Below are 15,777 nucleotides of genomic sequence, written 5' to 3' on the forward strand. Positions count from 1 at the left end.
CCCCGTGTATTCAGCGTTGAGCCGAAAGACCGGTATGAAAGATGTCGTGATTCGTAGCTCCCCTGAGTCGTGACTTACTGAAAAACTGCACCACTCAAAAAGGAGTGACAAAGCTTCACGCGATGACACAGAAGAGAGAAGGGGCTTCGATGGCCAGACTCTGATCCATCCAATTGTGACCGAGTTCTACATGCATACTGATGCCTGCTCCGTTATACATTTACCGAAATTAAAGCCGTCTCTTCGACATATCGTCACACCCACTGTTTGAACAGGAAAATATATCGACTTCTCTCTTTCACGACTTTTTGCTTAGTTTCTCAAGCCGAAACAACATCCGACTTTTACCATTCCATGGTCGATACCGTTCGAACGTTAATTTAATCCGGTGGCTATCCGCAGTACGGTCGAAAAAAATAAAAACCAACTGCTTGATGCTAAGATTGAATAAAATCTCCGTGGGCGTGCTCTGTAATCATTATATCGACATTTATTTAACCTCAATTTTTGGCCAATCAATGCATCAATAATCCCCGCATCTGATACACCGCGCTGCTGTAATTGTCTTTCACAACTCTTGTAAGAAATGATTCTTAAGTGTCTGCCGAGTCAACAACAATTTTCCTGCAGTAGCTATCTTCGGAAAAAAGCTTTTCAGTATTCCTTTAGCTTTTTCCTTCTTATATAATTACGTTTTTTATTTGGTAGCCTACAATTTCAAACTTCCTCACCTCTCTGATCTAGAAGCTCCTCGAATATGAACATCTCAATTTTTTTTTCTGTCGCGCGATCAAGCTTTTCTTGAGGTTTAGCCTTGTCGTGGACGAATTCTTCTTACGTTAACCATTCTACGCACGATGTGCGTATTTATTTTCACGTAGTGTACGTCACAGTTAAAATAACAGATGCCTACCTTCGTTTCATTCCGATAAGTTATCGTTATCAAGAGCCATCCGTATCGATGTGTATGTTTGTGCCTATACAATCACGTTACGCTAGCCAGATAGAATGAGGCACATGTCTCCTTATCGTGACATGATGCTTACCTCAAAGTAAAGAATTTATCTGGGTAAATTTGCAGGATATATTATACTTTCCTCGCAACGTGCACACTCCAAACTTGATTCTTTCAAGTTTTCCGAATGCAAAGTTTTATATGAAAAAACGTTAGTGTTTGCTGTACCATAGATTCACCATTCTTAATGTTATTCAATGTTTACATCCTCATCAATTGCACCGGATTAGGAAGAAAAAAAAAATTAGTGTTACAATTAGACCGAGAATGTAGCATTCGTTGAACGAGGTTAGATTTACTTTTTTTTTTCACATTATATTGATTTCAATTGTGATTATGGCGTTGATTTGAAGTAATTCCGACAACACGGTATCTTTCGGTCTATTCGGTTTTGAACCAACTCGGAATTCCTGATACAGATCAACGCATGGAACGTCGATGTGCCTTTTTTCATAATTAACCTCTAGAACCTTGGCCGAGACTTCCCCGCCGTGTTTCGCTCATGTAGTAAAGTATTCTACACGTGCATTTTTATACGCCGGACTCATCAACGTTTATTTCAGTCCGTTACATAATACGCAGTTTGCCTTGCAATGAATTTATGATAGTATTCTTTATATCATTCGCCTTTCTAACCGTATAATCAGTAAATATCGGTGTAATATGGAAATGTGAATTGTGGGTTTGTTGCCTACAATCCATTCAAATTATAGTCGTTCCAACCATGACCAACATCCATCATCACAATTGAAGAGTACATGAAAAACAAATTTTTTGACATCCTATTCGACTTAGTTTTATCGCTCACAATGCTTTTTATCATCTCCAGACCAATTACAACTAACGAAACAATTATGCGTTTTACCATGATAACCGTGATAGTCGACATAAGGTATATGATAAGGCCAAAGACGAGATGATAAACGCCGCACAAGACAACTTCATCGTTCCCTGTTACATATAGTAGATTCGTAAAATATATAGACACATTTTCTGAAGTTACATATCATGTTAAAAGTCAAGTCCACGTCATTTCCACGCACGTACAGTCGGGTCACCCACCTCTTAATCTGTACCGAAAGAATTATTTCCTCGTCAGTTTATGTTATTCCAGAAGTTAATTAGGTAAAGCGAGTTTCGGAAATCGTTACAAAATATCGCATCAACGAAACTGGGGATACATCGTTTCTGGATGTAAGTAAAAGATGAGTTTAATCAGAAAAAAGGGAAGACGGACAAGATTGCCCGTCATTGTTTCTCTGCCCCAATCGGCACAGGGTCAGTCAGCTTCACACATTGTGTAACGCTACAACGGTGCAACGGCACACGGACAATGAAGTAACGAACCAGACGCGGGAACATAAACACAGGCAGACTATAAATATGTACTACTTATACGATGTTCATGATAGTGCAAGAGCATGCAGCAGCAGCAGCAGTAACAGCAACAGCAACAGCTACACGGATTGATAGGGGTTCACGTATGCCTGCATCAAACCACCTGAGAGGTGAGAGGCGAGTGAACGCGATGGAGGGAGTTGGAATCTCTGGAAGGGGGCATGGAGAGGTGGGGGTTCACCTGTGACGACGCCAGTTCTTATCAGTCTTATTCAACCCGACGCGGGACCAGCACTCTTCACGGTTCTGTTCAACGCTTTCCGCATTTTCACGCGTGTGCTCGTAACTTTGTCTCATGGACTGGAGGAGACGGAGCCCTGCTGCCAATGCGCTTGTGATGTATGCATGTGGGCTCATTTGCGTTGGAGGTTCGGTGAGAGTCTACGTCCGCCCATCCATACTGACTGACTGACTGACTTGCAGCAGGAGTGGAGGATACTCAAGAGGAGACTCGGCTCTCATTCTCGCGTGCGTGCCCTGCCTTGCGGTATTGTGTTCGGGCTCCTCGCTGTGTACGGTGGTGTGCTGTAATTTAACGTTGTATGATGTGCGGTCAGCCAAGTCTGTGAAATCGACAGCAGGACGAGAGTTTCTGTTCGGCCGATTTTGAGTTTTTTCGGTTTGAAGTGCTCTGGTGTAGGTTGTCTCACTCCTGAAGATAATGCTGTTGAGGATTATTTGGTCAATCGTCGACTGACATCGTCGTCCTGCCATCCATCCTGATCGACGAGGTACTGAAATCAGATTCATTTGTTAACTACACCGTCTGAAGTCTTAGTGATACGCCGTGTCGCTGGAACTTTGGCAAAAAGACGTGATTACACTTTTGACGCATCATAATCATTTACGATGAGTTTTTTTTCAACACTTTGAAGATCCGTCAACCTGATAACTCTCATGCTTCCGGTTTCATTTTGGCATCCCACGGTCAATTCTTATTCCTACTTTGCGGAGTCGTCTAACCCAGTGAATGAAAAACTTTTGACTACGGACTAACCATAAGTCATATTGCTGTCAGTTGGAGCGATATTCATCAAAGGGGTAACGTACCTCAACTGTTATCATTGGTCAGACCACTCTAACAGTCAAGCAATCCCTGTAGTTTTAACTAAAAAATCAGTGAATTGCGCTTAGAATTGTATTGATTGTTGAGTTGCAATTCGTTGAATTTCAATGTGATTATGGAAGTAAATTTTTATTATTCTTCTCAGGAATTAAGAACTCGTTCGAAAGAGCACTTTGAAGATTATACTGTCACAATTCGTTTGGTCCTTCGCAAGTACTTTATGTTAAACTTGAACAGTAGGATTGATCGGCTTGAACACATTTTAGTTGAAAGCAAATCAGTCTTTTCATTTCTTACTCCTTAGCGTACTCTTGTACTCGACTGTTAGATAGGAATCATTTTGAAAACAATACAATCTTCGTTTCGATGACTTATGGAGCACATTATAGGTAGTCTCGATTTCTTTTTTTTCATTTTTATTCTTGTCTACTAAGATTTAGGTGAACCCATTACTGCAATTACTGAAATTATAGATTCACTTTCGCTCGAGAATATTCCGACTTCGTCGAAGGGAGTATTAGAATTGATTCAACTTATATTAGTAATATTATAAGGTGAAGTGAGACTTACTCATAATCCTCGACAAAACTGTTCCCCTTGACTGTACACCAAGTATAACAAGAACCAAGTTTTTTGTCGAAGCTAAAATTTTACCATGGGCTACTGTAGTCCGTAAAATCGTTGTTGCTTTATTACCCATATATCGTACAGGCTCGGTCTCTTGCACCGTTTAAGTCACGTACCAGCTTCAGTGGCTTCATAAAACGGTCGTCTCAACGGTTCCGTCAAAATCATTTTCGGTTTTCGGGGTGATCGTTCGGTAGGTGGTACCGCATGCGTGTGCGTACCTATATTTAACAATAGATATTCAGTTTCCAGCCACTTTGTCCTCTCTCTCTCGCTCTATATACTTTTCTCTGTTTCTGCCAGCAGACGCAATTTTAACCTTCTGTGAAAAATCCAAGGAAAGAAAAAGAAACGGAGAGAAAAACGGACCTCGCAGCCAAGTATTTACCGTGTTCAAATTACCTTCACCAGTCCCGCTATCGTCTTGTCACGATCAGATCGGCTCCCAGCAAACAAAGTAACCTGCACCGGCAATGTCAACGTCACCATCTATAAGGTGTAACGCGGCACAACGTTGGGCGGCAGCTATAGAGCTACGCTTGCGGTGACGCAATGCTTTCTAATCTGTCCACGCCGCGTCTGTTTCTCTCTGTCCATCTCGCCTTTTGTCCACCTTCATGAACTCCCCGATTACAACGCGTCCCATACACGTGGACGAACCGCAAGCAGCGTCTGGGATACGCGATGTACCGTTAATCGCGCGCCTCCTTTCTTTATGATTGCGTTCCTCTCTAAAATAACGTCGACCGGTGAGACAAGAGAAAATAAGAAGAGGTTGCAACGGCGGATGAGAACAGGTTGAGAAAAAATTCAAACCTTCGCATCATGGCTTCGGTATTTCAGCTATTTGTTGGTGCAAACTTTAATATCAGGTTCAATCGCACCGCGAGTTTGGCCGCATGACAGTGTGAATTATTATTAATACCGGCTGATTTATAGGCGCAGTCTGTGGGCTGTAGGCAACTACGTGGTATAATCCGATAATGGTTTGATTTATTCAAGAAACTGTGGATCCTTTGTCTGACGTATAGTGCTTGAATCTGTTGGATGTAGGCATCGCGTCCTCTGCAAGTGTCGCAAGTATGAATAAGATCAGCACTCTCTCGAAGGAAACGAACACCCCACAAATGCGCACAGTTCGTGTTGTGCAATTGTCAAAGAGATCTTCATGCATCTACACACAACCATGATCGTCGAGCAGTGGTAAATTTGTTCGAACTCTTTGTCGGTGTAGCACAGCTTCATCCTGTATCTACTTTTTCAGAAGCAATCGTCCGCTTAATTGCAATCGAACTACGAGCGAATATTGCGTGCTTGACTGGACGCAGAACGAGTGACCACACTTCATAAGCTCATCGCTATGATGAAAGAGGAAACGAGAGAGATAGACACGACAGATTTTTTCCCAACTACATCCTTCCAGTTCGAAGAATTTCTTGCATTGAAAAATATTCGTGAAAATAAATAATTTCACCATAATTCCTCAATCGATTCTCGTGTAAAAATATAGCATAAGTCGTGTCTATGTACTCGTAGAACAGAAATGATTCCCGGAAAAATAGTTCGAATCGATATCTGTGGTTATAGGAGTACTAACAATTCATTATTTCTTATCTTTATTTCTGAGAATGGATTTAAAATCATGTTCAGACATATATGGACGAACACTTAATACTGTACTCTTACAGAAAGTGAGGTGCGCTACCGAGAGTGTTCATCTGTCATGTTAGAAGAGGCGTAGTACCGTGATAATTCCGGTTTTAAGTGGAGAAATTTAGATGATGAAAATGACGCCGTGCCTGCAGGAGAAATGAAGCCTTACATTATGCGTATGGCTTATTTACTTGATGGTTAGCTCAGCCCAGTAGAATTTAATCAGATTAACGGTAGTCAGCGTGTAATGCACTGAGTGGCAGTGGGTCGATTTCGAGGAATTGAACAAACTCTCCATTGTACCAATGCTTTTATTAATGAAGATTATCAGATCGATGGATTCAATATTGTGGTATTACGTTGAGTTCTCGCATCGTAGGAGATACGCTGCACGCATTTTATAACACATTTATTTCATTCTTTTATGAGAAATAAATATCCGACGATAATCTGAGTTCAGAAAAAGGCTGACAGAAACCACGCACTAGAGATAACACGTTCACGAGGAATACATTATACATATACATACATCTAGGCATCTACACACGTATGCTTATGTAAACATGATACAGCATATAGGCTTGCAATGAATACTACGATGAGAGGGACAAAATGTCTAATTGAAACGTTCGCGAAATGAGATTGTGTAGAAAATTTTATAATGAAACATATTAGTAGGTTCCATCTAACCAAAGACCGATAAATGAATGAGCGATGATTCAATAACTTCGGAAATTTAACGATAAAGTCTGACTTTGATCGCATTAGATTTCAGATATTGAAAAAAAACAGAAATCGGTGCTGGAGATTCTTCAAATAGCTAAATTCTAATCCATCTAAGAGCGACGGTGATTATTAATTATCAGGATGGATCTACAATCGGATTTTGAATCATGCGATATGTCAAGCTGGAGCAGCTGGAGTTTAATTATCAACGAAGAGACAAAAACCGCTCATCGCTGGCGCAAGGTCAATTGAGCGTAATTGCTCTCTCGTATTTGTTTCACGTGTCTGATTTGTACCGGTGATTCGCTGGTAGAGCAGCGGGCTTCTCGGTTGTTCCCACAGATGGAGCCACGTAGGAGTGTCTGAGATCATGCAGGGGTCGTTTACCTTCTACTGCGTGATTTCGCGTAGGTACATACAAACGTATCCCGTATCGGCACATGCAGCAGAGATCCCGACGGACGGATGGATCGAATGTCAGTTTCACTCGACGCCACTTTGTCACAATAGAACGGGCCAATACTTATCTTGGCCTCGAAGCTATCTACCTACTTCCAACTCCTTGCGAAACATACTTTTACTTTGTAAAATACATGCGTATTTACATTCTAATTCATTTTCGGTCCTGAACTTGTTAACGTGGCCCTGACCCGTTCGTTTGCCGCCTGGTTCTCAGAACGCTGTCGGTAATGCAACTCGCTGCACCATGCAATTGTACGAATAACTGAACGAGAGATGACGAGTAAAATGATAGAGTGAAGAACTTTATTTATTTATTTATTTTTTTCGACAATCGATAGAGAACCCGAAGAAATTGTCGTACAATGATGTCTCTTTGTATTTACAGGCGACCCTGAGGAAAACGCCACGGTGCGAGTATGGAGGATTCGCCCATGCCTGAGGGTAAGGATACCTCAACGACGAGCACAGAAGAGAGAGAAGTGTCAGTTGATAATCGAGAAGAGATTGTTCAGCCGAATGCCGGGGTGAGAGTTGATTTCGTAGATAAAGTAACCATCGAAAAAATAGTATTTGCGGAAGATGGTCCGAGAGAAGACCTGTTGACAGAGACCGCAAGTTTGAGAAAAAGCTCTGCCTCCAAGAGCGAGAATAAGGCTGTGATTGGGGCTAAGGTGATTTTGAAAAACACCAATGAAAAGGGAGAGAAGTCTGAAAAGTCGAAGACCACAGCTAAGGGGTCGCTACTCAATGGTCTTTCGCGTTCGAAAACGAAGCTGAATTCTGGGCAAAGAAATTCTCAATTACCAGTGTTGAAGGCAAGAAAAAGTGGCAGCGTCTCGTCGCTAGTAGAGAAGCGAAGCAACCCGATCAAGCTGACCAAAAGTTCTTCCATTACTAGTATTAACAAAGAAATCAGAAACCCGAGACTCTCGAGCCCGCCGAAAGTTTCTAAAGTTCCACCCAAGGTGCCGGCGAAACCGAAAGTAAAGCGGCAAGCTTCTGCCGTCGGCTCAGGAGCCTCTTCAGGATCTATTTCTTCGGCCCCCACTTCACCAGTGACGAAAGTTTTGAGCTCAGGAACTCGGATCGCGATTACAGATGCCGCGAAATCAGCTGCCACCAGGAACTCAAAAGGTTCGAAACTTTCTAATCCGAAATCTACCTCAGGCGTAGACACGTCTCTGCCTCAGAGGCCCAAGTCGGTTGATGGACTGGTCAAGGAGATATGTTCGACGAATGATACCGCGGAAGCTAACGCGGCTTATTTAGCAGCACAGGCCCATCTACGAAAAAGTCAGTCAAAAATCGAAGAGCTCCAACAGGGTTTGCGAACGAAGATAAACGCCGCGACCTCTGCAACCTACAAGCAACGACTTTCGAACTCCCAATCTTTTGGGGTTCAAAGTCGTCTGGTAAAAAACTTGGATCTTAATGAAAACGTGAGCCGCGAGAAGTTTGACGAGGAATTTTTAAAGAAGCATAATTTTGACAAGCAGCTTAAGATCGAGGAAAAACGGGTATTGGAAACGGATTTGGATTACGTTTCTGACACTGAAAAAGCTGAACTTTGCTCGAAATCTGAAACAACTCAAGGCAAATACGAAACTGAAAAAAGACGATACAGTAAAACTGTCTCAGAAATTGAGAAAAGATGGTCAGGTGAATTTCTCGAGGATCATCTCGATCTCAACTCGTCGGAATCGTCCAAATCTTCGTACATCGAAGAACTCGGCAGCATATCTTCCCACGAAGACTTGGTAGACGACAACAATGCAAAGTTTATCGAAGAGATAAGAAAACGATCGGAGGAACTTCCTGGGGTGGCTAAAAAATCTTCAGTCAAATCAAACTCCGAGGAGGTTATCGAAGACACTAACAGTACGGTTGGCTCGAACTCTTGTGTCGAGGACAGGATCAAGGACATCGACGGTGATGTCGATGCGGTGATTGCAAAGAACGAAGAGTCCAATGAATCGAAAGATAGCACGCTGAAGAATTCTTCTTCGTCAACAGTTACGAGCAACCATTCCAGCACTCCGAAGCATACTACCTCAGACAAACTGGTGCCATTAAACATCAAGGATACGACCATCGGCAAAATCTTAGAACGTTTGAAAAACGTGAAAAACGAAAACGTCTCTGAGGCCGTTGAAGAACTTGACGACAACGAGAATAACAATGTCAATTCGCAGCTACATCCTGAAGTAGATCAATCTATCAATAAAAAGGTTGCGCACAAAGAAGTTACCGAAATCGGCGTACAAGATCGACTACCCAATAAAGTCACAACTTTCGATCGTCAAATTTTCGATAAAGACGGCTACGCGGACTTCATCAAAACCTTCACAATGGACGCTGGTACGTCGAAACCCCCGAAAGATGAGAAAAAACGCAAAGGGCTGCGTCGGCTACTTCCAGGTCTCTTCTCGCCGAAGGACTCGCGCAAAGAGTACAAGAAGGAGCAAAAAGAGCGAAAGAAGCGGGAGGAGAAACAGTTTGGCCAGTACCAGCAAAACGGAAACTACACACGATCCCCCGACACGATGAACCTCAACGAAGACATCAAGCGAAATGTGAAGCTAAACACGAGTTTGAACAGTTCCATAATCGAGGAACGATTAAATGAAATAAAGCAGGAATTATTCCCAGAACAGGGCCTAACGACGAGCACTCCGGACCATTTTCTGCAAGCTGATCGGATCAATATGCCACGAAATAGCAGGAACCAACGATTCTACACTGCCAATTCATCATTGAGCTCGATCGCACCTGAGGATAAGTGGATCGATCAAAATATCATAAGTGGTTCCCCGGACATGCGAAAACTCAAGCAAAGGCCAACAGCCGACCCGAAATGCAGCCTGGAGAGAAAACATAGTCTTCAGGAGCCGGCGAGTCAAGCAAAATTCTTCAGGAACCATGGGCCATCCGGCAGAATCTCAGCACCACCAAACGAGCGGTTTCTCATCAGACCGAGAGCCGTGCATCCGGTGGACAGACCACTTCCGGCAATACCTCAAAAGGTCGAGTTTTCAGACTACGAAAATCACCACGGACTTCATAATTATCCCGAACGACATCCTGACGCCGAAAGTTACTCGCGCGCGCAGTATCCTCGCCAAGTGCAGAACCATCAGCAGGACGTCGGTCGGCTCTACGACGATACAAGCAACTTGGACAAGTCTGAGCAGAAAAGAAATCATAGCATTGACTCAGGCTTCAATCTAACCCCAGTATCGGCGCAGGTCAAGATCACTCGTCAGCCGGTCATAAACCAAAATCAGAAGGCTCCGCTTGTGAGACGCTCACCAAAGTACTCACCGAGCTCGAGTCAGAAGTCCGGTGACTACGCGGATTCGAGTTACACGCCGAACTCCAGCCAGAAGAGTGAGTTCTCACCGAGTAGTTCAAAAAGTGGCGAGTACTACCTAAGCTCACCACAAACCAGCGTGCAGACGTCTCCGAACGACAGCTTGACCGAGAAGAGAGAACAGATATACGAAAACAATCGCCAGTCCCCACAAATTCCGTACCCGGTTGTCTCACCTGGCGTTAAAACTGCCAACCAGATGGACCTGGTCTATGACGTCACCTTGACGCCAGAGCGAGCAAGAAACCCGCTGGACAGAGCCAGGTCACCGGTGACGTACGATGACCGTGCGCCAACGATTTCCAGGAACTTGAAACCAGGGCCTCTCACCGTCCTTCCACTCCACGCCACTTCTAACACTCCAGAGCCAATCTACGTGCGCAGAGGCTCACCGAACATTCCACTATCAGCTAATCTTGAAAAGCTCAATGCTTACGCTGAGAACACGCCGACCTCAAGATCACCGAATCTAAATTCGCCCGCTAGAAGCTTGGACTCATCTCCCAGGAGCCGGACGATGTCTCCAGTGCGAAATCACTCGCCGGCTTCACCCCAGTCAACCGCTACGCGATCCCACTGCGGATCTGAACAAGCCGCGGCTTCTCCGACGCAGAGGATGGCGTCACCTCTTAACGTCCTGCCATTGAACAATTCCGGTTCCCGATCAGCCCCGAATTCTCCCGCCGTCCAAGCCAGGCCACCGCTTTCTCCGCTTGCCAGGCCCATGTCCCCGAGCACCGGAACTGCTGGCAAAGAGTCTGACCACCTCAGGACACCGACGACCTCGCCTCGCATGAACGAGACTAGGCAACGAGGCCCCGTAAGCGGGCCCTACGTCCCAATGGCCTCGCGACGCTCCCAACCGAGTGAGCAGATTCTTATAGCCTCCCCGAAGAGAGACGCATTCTACGAACCGCAAATCCGGCGTCCGACCAATGCTAAGATTACTGATTACCCGGCGTCCCCTGTGCCCATGACCGACTCTCCAACCATCATAGTACAAGCCACTGTCGCATCTGGAGTTTCGGATTTGGCAGTCTACGATGCAACCGATAGTAGAACAACTTCTCCCGTGGTGATTCCTAGCGGATCGCTGAGTGATGATCAGATACAACTCCCGGCCCATCCTGTCAGAATTCAAAGACCGGAGCCGGTTTACGGGCAGAGAACAGTTTCGCCGTCTAGGACGCACATCTACGGACAACGTGCTCTTTCGCCTGCAAAGAGACAGGAAGCTTACAGCGACGGAGATGACCAGAAAAGCGGAGTTCCTTCGCCGAAGACTCCGGACAGTCAATTCATATCTCCAATTCAAAGTTCGAGGCAAGGTACTCCCGAGCAAAGGTCGGTGCCAAGATCCCAACTACCTATGTATTCGACTGCATCAGAGAGTTTGTCAGAGAGTCAACAGTCCATATATTCCGCTAGGCAAACGTTGGGTTCAGAGCCTGTTTATTCCCCTGGAACTAACAGGCAACCTTCGCCTTCGAAGAAACAGACCATGCAGCATTTGGAGGCTTTTTACTGGCAGCAGAAGGCCCTTGAGTCTCAAAGGAAGTCAAACTCGTCTCCGTCGACTGGCTCGCGACAAGCCGAGCCCAGGATCGATCATCCCAAAATGCGAGAGGCGATCTACTGGCAGCAGCTTAAGAAGCTGGATGAAGAACAGCAGCGGAAAATATATGAGCAAAATGTTCGTGACGAAAGAAACGACCCCCTTTACTGGCGTAGGAAACTTCAAAGTCCCCCGACCTCGCCTTCTACTGTCATAGCTCCATCCACGAGTACTCCTAACCCGAATCATCCAAACGAATATTCTCAAGGCTCCCCCGCTGAAATATCGGAGAATATTTACTGGCGGAGTAAAATTCAGCAGCCGAAAGCGACAGTAATTAACAAGCCGCCAATAATGGGACAAAAGGGTCAGAACCAGCCAGTTCTCGTTGTCAGGCCACAGCCTGTTCATCAAGAAAAGGATTTTGATAACCGCGAAATTTACACCGGACATAGGGATTTGAAGCGAAATCCGCCGCCCAGGTCGAAGAGTGCCTCGCCCCTATTCGCGAGGGGTGATGAACGCCGTAGTCTCAGTCTACCCAGAAAGTCGGAGACTGATGACGGCGGCTTTTTGAGAGGGGGCAGGGAGAGAAGTAGCGTTGCGGCTTTGCGCAAGCCCGAGACACCGCCGATATACGAAGAAGATAACGAAGGTGACAAGAAACCGCCGCCGATTTTTAAAAGGGGGAGTTTAATCAGCAATTCCAGCAATTCTGTCGACTATGGAACCGGGCAGAAAAGAGTCAGCTTTTCGAATCAAACCACCAACACTGATATCGGCACTGGTATCTGGCCCACGAAACATGGTATGGCACCCGAACCTCCGACGAGACAACACCGGCTCGATAGAGCCTCGACAACATCGGAAAGTGACTCGGTGTTTCTTCACGATGTGGAGAATCAGAACAACTCGAACGCGAACGTATACGGAAACGTCTTGGCCCGCTCGATATCTCAGACCGGCGAATCGTTTTATCCCAATTCCAAAACGCGTGCCTCCTTTGACACAAACGCGGCAGAATACGATGCCGACAGACCTTTACCGCCCCCACCACGACAACCACTAAGATTTCTACGGCGGAGCAACAGCGTCAGAGATCAACCCAGAGTAAGCCCAGCCAACTCCAAGGTCGACTATCCTCCAGATGCTCGTGGTAAATACGGTATTAATCAACGCAGATGGCCAGCTGTCAGCGAAAGCGAGAGCGGAAGTGAAGCCAGCGAAATTCAACGGATACTCAGACGCCGAAACGGTGAGTTTTCTTTTATCTCTCATTTTTGCAGCATTCGGATACTGTGTCTATTTATAAAACTACAAATACGAAATCGAAGTCGAGCTCGAACCGTGCCTTTGAAGTTTTATTCGTTTTTCGATTAGAGTTTAAGCGATAGCTAATCAAAAACCGGAATATGAAAAATGTTCACGGTCAAAAATGAAGACCACAGATAATTACATGCTACTAAATGTTGCAATCACAAAGTGGTTGTATGCACAGAACAATGAGTAGATGACTCTTTGCTTAAAACATTGAGCTAGTGTAGAATCAACGGTAAATGCAGCCGATATCGAAGTATCGTTTCATCCCGTATTTACCTCATGTTTCCCTGCACAATTTACGTATCACTGTGCAAACACGGTGGCAGCGTATGCCACCGCATTCCAATGAGCTTCTTGCCCAAGCGTCTGGAAGCTCCTCTTGCACCTTGCAAGCTAAACAAGGCGCAAACAGACTGTCGCGGTACTCTCCTCCACCGCACCCCTGGGCATCACATGCGCTCGCTCCTTCTTGCCCTGCTTCATTACCTTCAACGGCGTGCCAACACATACAAGTAAACCATAGCAATGAGCAACACCTCACCTAACAACCGGATGGCCCTGGTCCAAACATTTCCGAGTGACTTTGGCCCTTAGGATGAACACTGACGGCCAAATCTCTCTATCGTAAATATTTGTTCTGTGATTCGCCCAGCTTCCATTCTCTGTTTCTCTTGGATTCGCATGACAAATTATTCCTGCTGATTCACACATCTTTGATCATTCGATATCTGGCATTGCAAAAAAACTGGATTGCAACCTTTTAACCATTTGTATTTTTCGTTACTCATATGAAACTTGATCTCGTGCAAATAGCAGTTTCTACTTCTCTTTTCATGAATACTTTTTGGCCGCGGCTCTAAGTGTAAGCTCGACTCTTAACGGGCATTCTTTACACCGCATCTCAAAAGCATTTCCAATATAGTTGAAAAGTATCTAGATACACAACGCTTGCCTCTTGGATCTTGCCACTTGGCAGCTCACTCATCCCTCTGAGCGCCTCTAGAGAAAGGTCAACCTGGTTGTCGAGAGCACAGTGAAAAACACAGCCCTCTCGACCATGAGTTGACAAGAAATTCCGATCACTGTTCAGATTGAACTTCGAGACATGCGGCATTCGACAAAAGCTCTAGCACCTGAACATTTAGTTTGTGTTACTGCATGCAGTACTCAAGTACTCATTTTTTTTTTCGAACAAATCTCATTCTCCCTCGATTATGATTGTGACTACTGATTGCTGATTGCCGGTCAATTTGCTGGACAAAATGACGAATCAAAAATTCGATTCTGGTATAGCTGCAATGTTAAAAGTCAAAGATGCCTACGCCACTGTATATCTCCACCTGGCGGCTTCTAGGGTGCTGAAAAGGGGGGCACGAAGGAGCGCTAGGCGCGAAGAGCTTGCACAGTAGATATACCTTTTTCTTCAAAGAACCTTTGCAGTTTGCTTATGTAACATCTAATATACACACCATACGATCGTGCGCTTTTGCATCGAGGATACACACACTTACAGACAACTTATGCAGGTTCATCCATCTATCCATGGGGTGTCCGAACACTCGGCTAGGTATTTTTCACGCTGCCATAGTCAATCGCACCATTTGGTAGACGGACAAATGAGCTAAAGAAAAATCAACTCTATCCAACATGGCAGATCATTCCATGAATCGGCAAAAACAAGCTCATTCAGCTCAAAGTGCTTTTTTGATGATACAAGTTTGTTCTCCTTCTCGTATTCTCAATTTTTAGTTTGTAGCTGAACTCATTGGTAACCAAGTAGTACTTGTGAGGAAACAAATAAAAGAGTTTAGAAAATAGAATGAAAAAATTCAGATCAGCGATACAAGGCAGGAATATTGTGGTGTATGAAAAAGCAAAATGTGAAAATTACTTGGTATAGACAAGGCTTTGCTTTGGTCCGCGCCCGCGCGAATCTTCGAGCAAATGTTATCCGAGGAGAGAATAGGTTGGTCCAGGTAGGAGAGGCTATGTCTGGTGAACGGTTAGTAGGCACGAGGATGTTCGGGGATCGATCCCCGACTCCCGTGACGTCACGGACCGGGATACGGCTTCTACAAGCACCGGCACGACGCGGCGCGCACCTCGCGCTCTCGAAAAGTTCCTCCTGGACCCGGTGCTGCTGTCCTCCGGTCATCGTAAAGCTTACCGCGAAATGTCTGTGAAACGGCCGCGATATTTTTACTCGTTAGAAGCGACGATCGAGTCCGACCGCGCGTTAGGATTCCTCCATTTCGCGCTCAGTGGTGAAAAACTATAAGTGAGAGGATTCGAGAATGACGCGTGACTTATTTATAGACGGGGTAATTTCGCACCTCCGTAAATCCGTCCACTTCGGTCTCTTCGTTCAATTTTCGTGTCTCATACGAGCTATTTCGTGTAGCCCCGTTGAGGATTTGCTTTCGGTTTCATGCTTGTGTTTCTCAGTTGACTTTTTTCCCATCCCCTCGCTGTTGAAGTGCCAATCAATTCAAGTAGCAATCACTACTTGATGAGAAACTCGCAACCACCCCCAACACAGTCGCGATTTGCATCCTGATTTCCGGGGTCGAGTGTCACTTTCTCGA

General features: G+C 45.0%; 1 protein-coding gene across 18 annotated transcripts in view; it reads left to right on the forward strand.

Annotated features, from left to right (window-relative positions):
- The window catches only part of LOC124302728 (uncharacterized), a 161,317-nt gene that overhangs the window by 11,975 nt on the left and 133,565 nt on the right, over nucleotides 1–15,777 (forward strand). For 17 of the 18 annotated variants that reach the window (XM_046759178.1, XM_046759185.1, XM_046759184.1 and 14 more), the window contains exon 2: nucleotides 7,333–13,127. In XM_046759178.1, coding sequence (XP_046615134.1) covers nucleotides 7,364–13,127 — 5,764 coding nt within the window. In that variant the 5' untranslated portion in view covers nucleotides 7,333–7,363. Of the gene's footprint in view, nucleotides 1–2,649; nucleotides 3,145–7,332; nucleotides 13,128–15,777 lie in introns of those variants that run through there. The other variant, XM_046759179.1, reaches the window with a different exon arrangement.

Source organism: Neodiprion virginianus, chromosome 4, assembly GCF_021901495.1.
Source record: "Neodiprion virginianus isolate iyNeoVirg1 chromosome 4, iyNeoVirg1.1, whole genome shotgun sequence".
In the NCBI taxonomy this organism is placed as follows: Eukaryota; Metazoa; Arthropoda; class Insecta; order Hymenoptera; family Diprionidae; genus Neodiprion; species Neodiprion virginianus.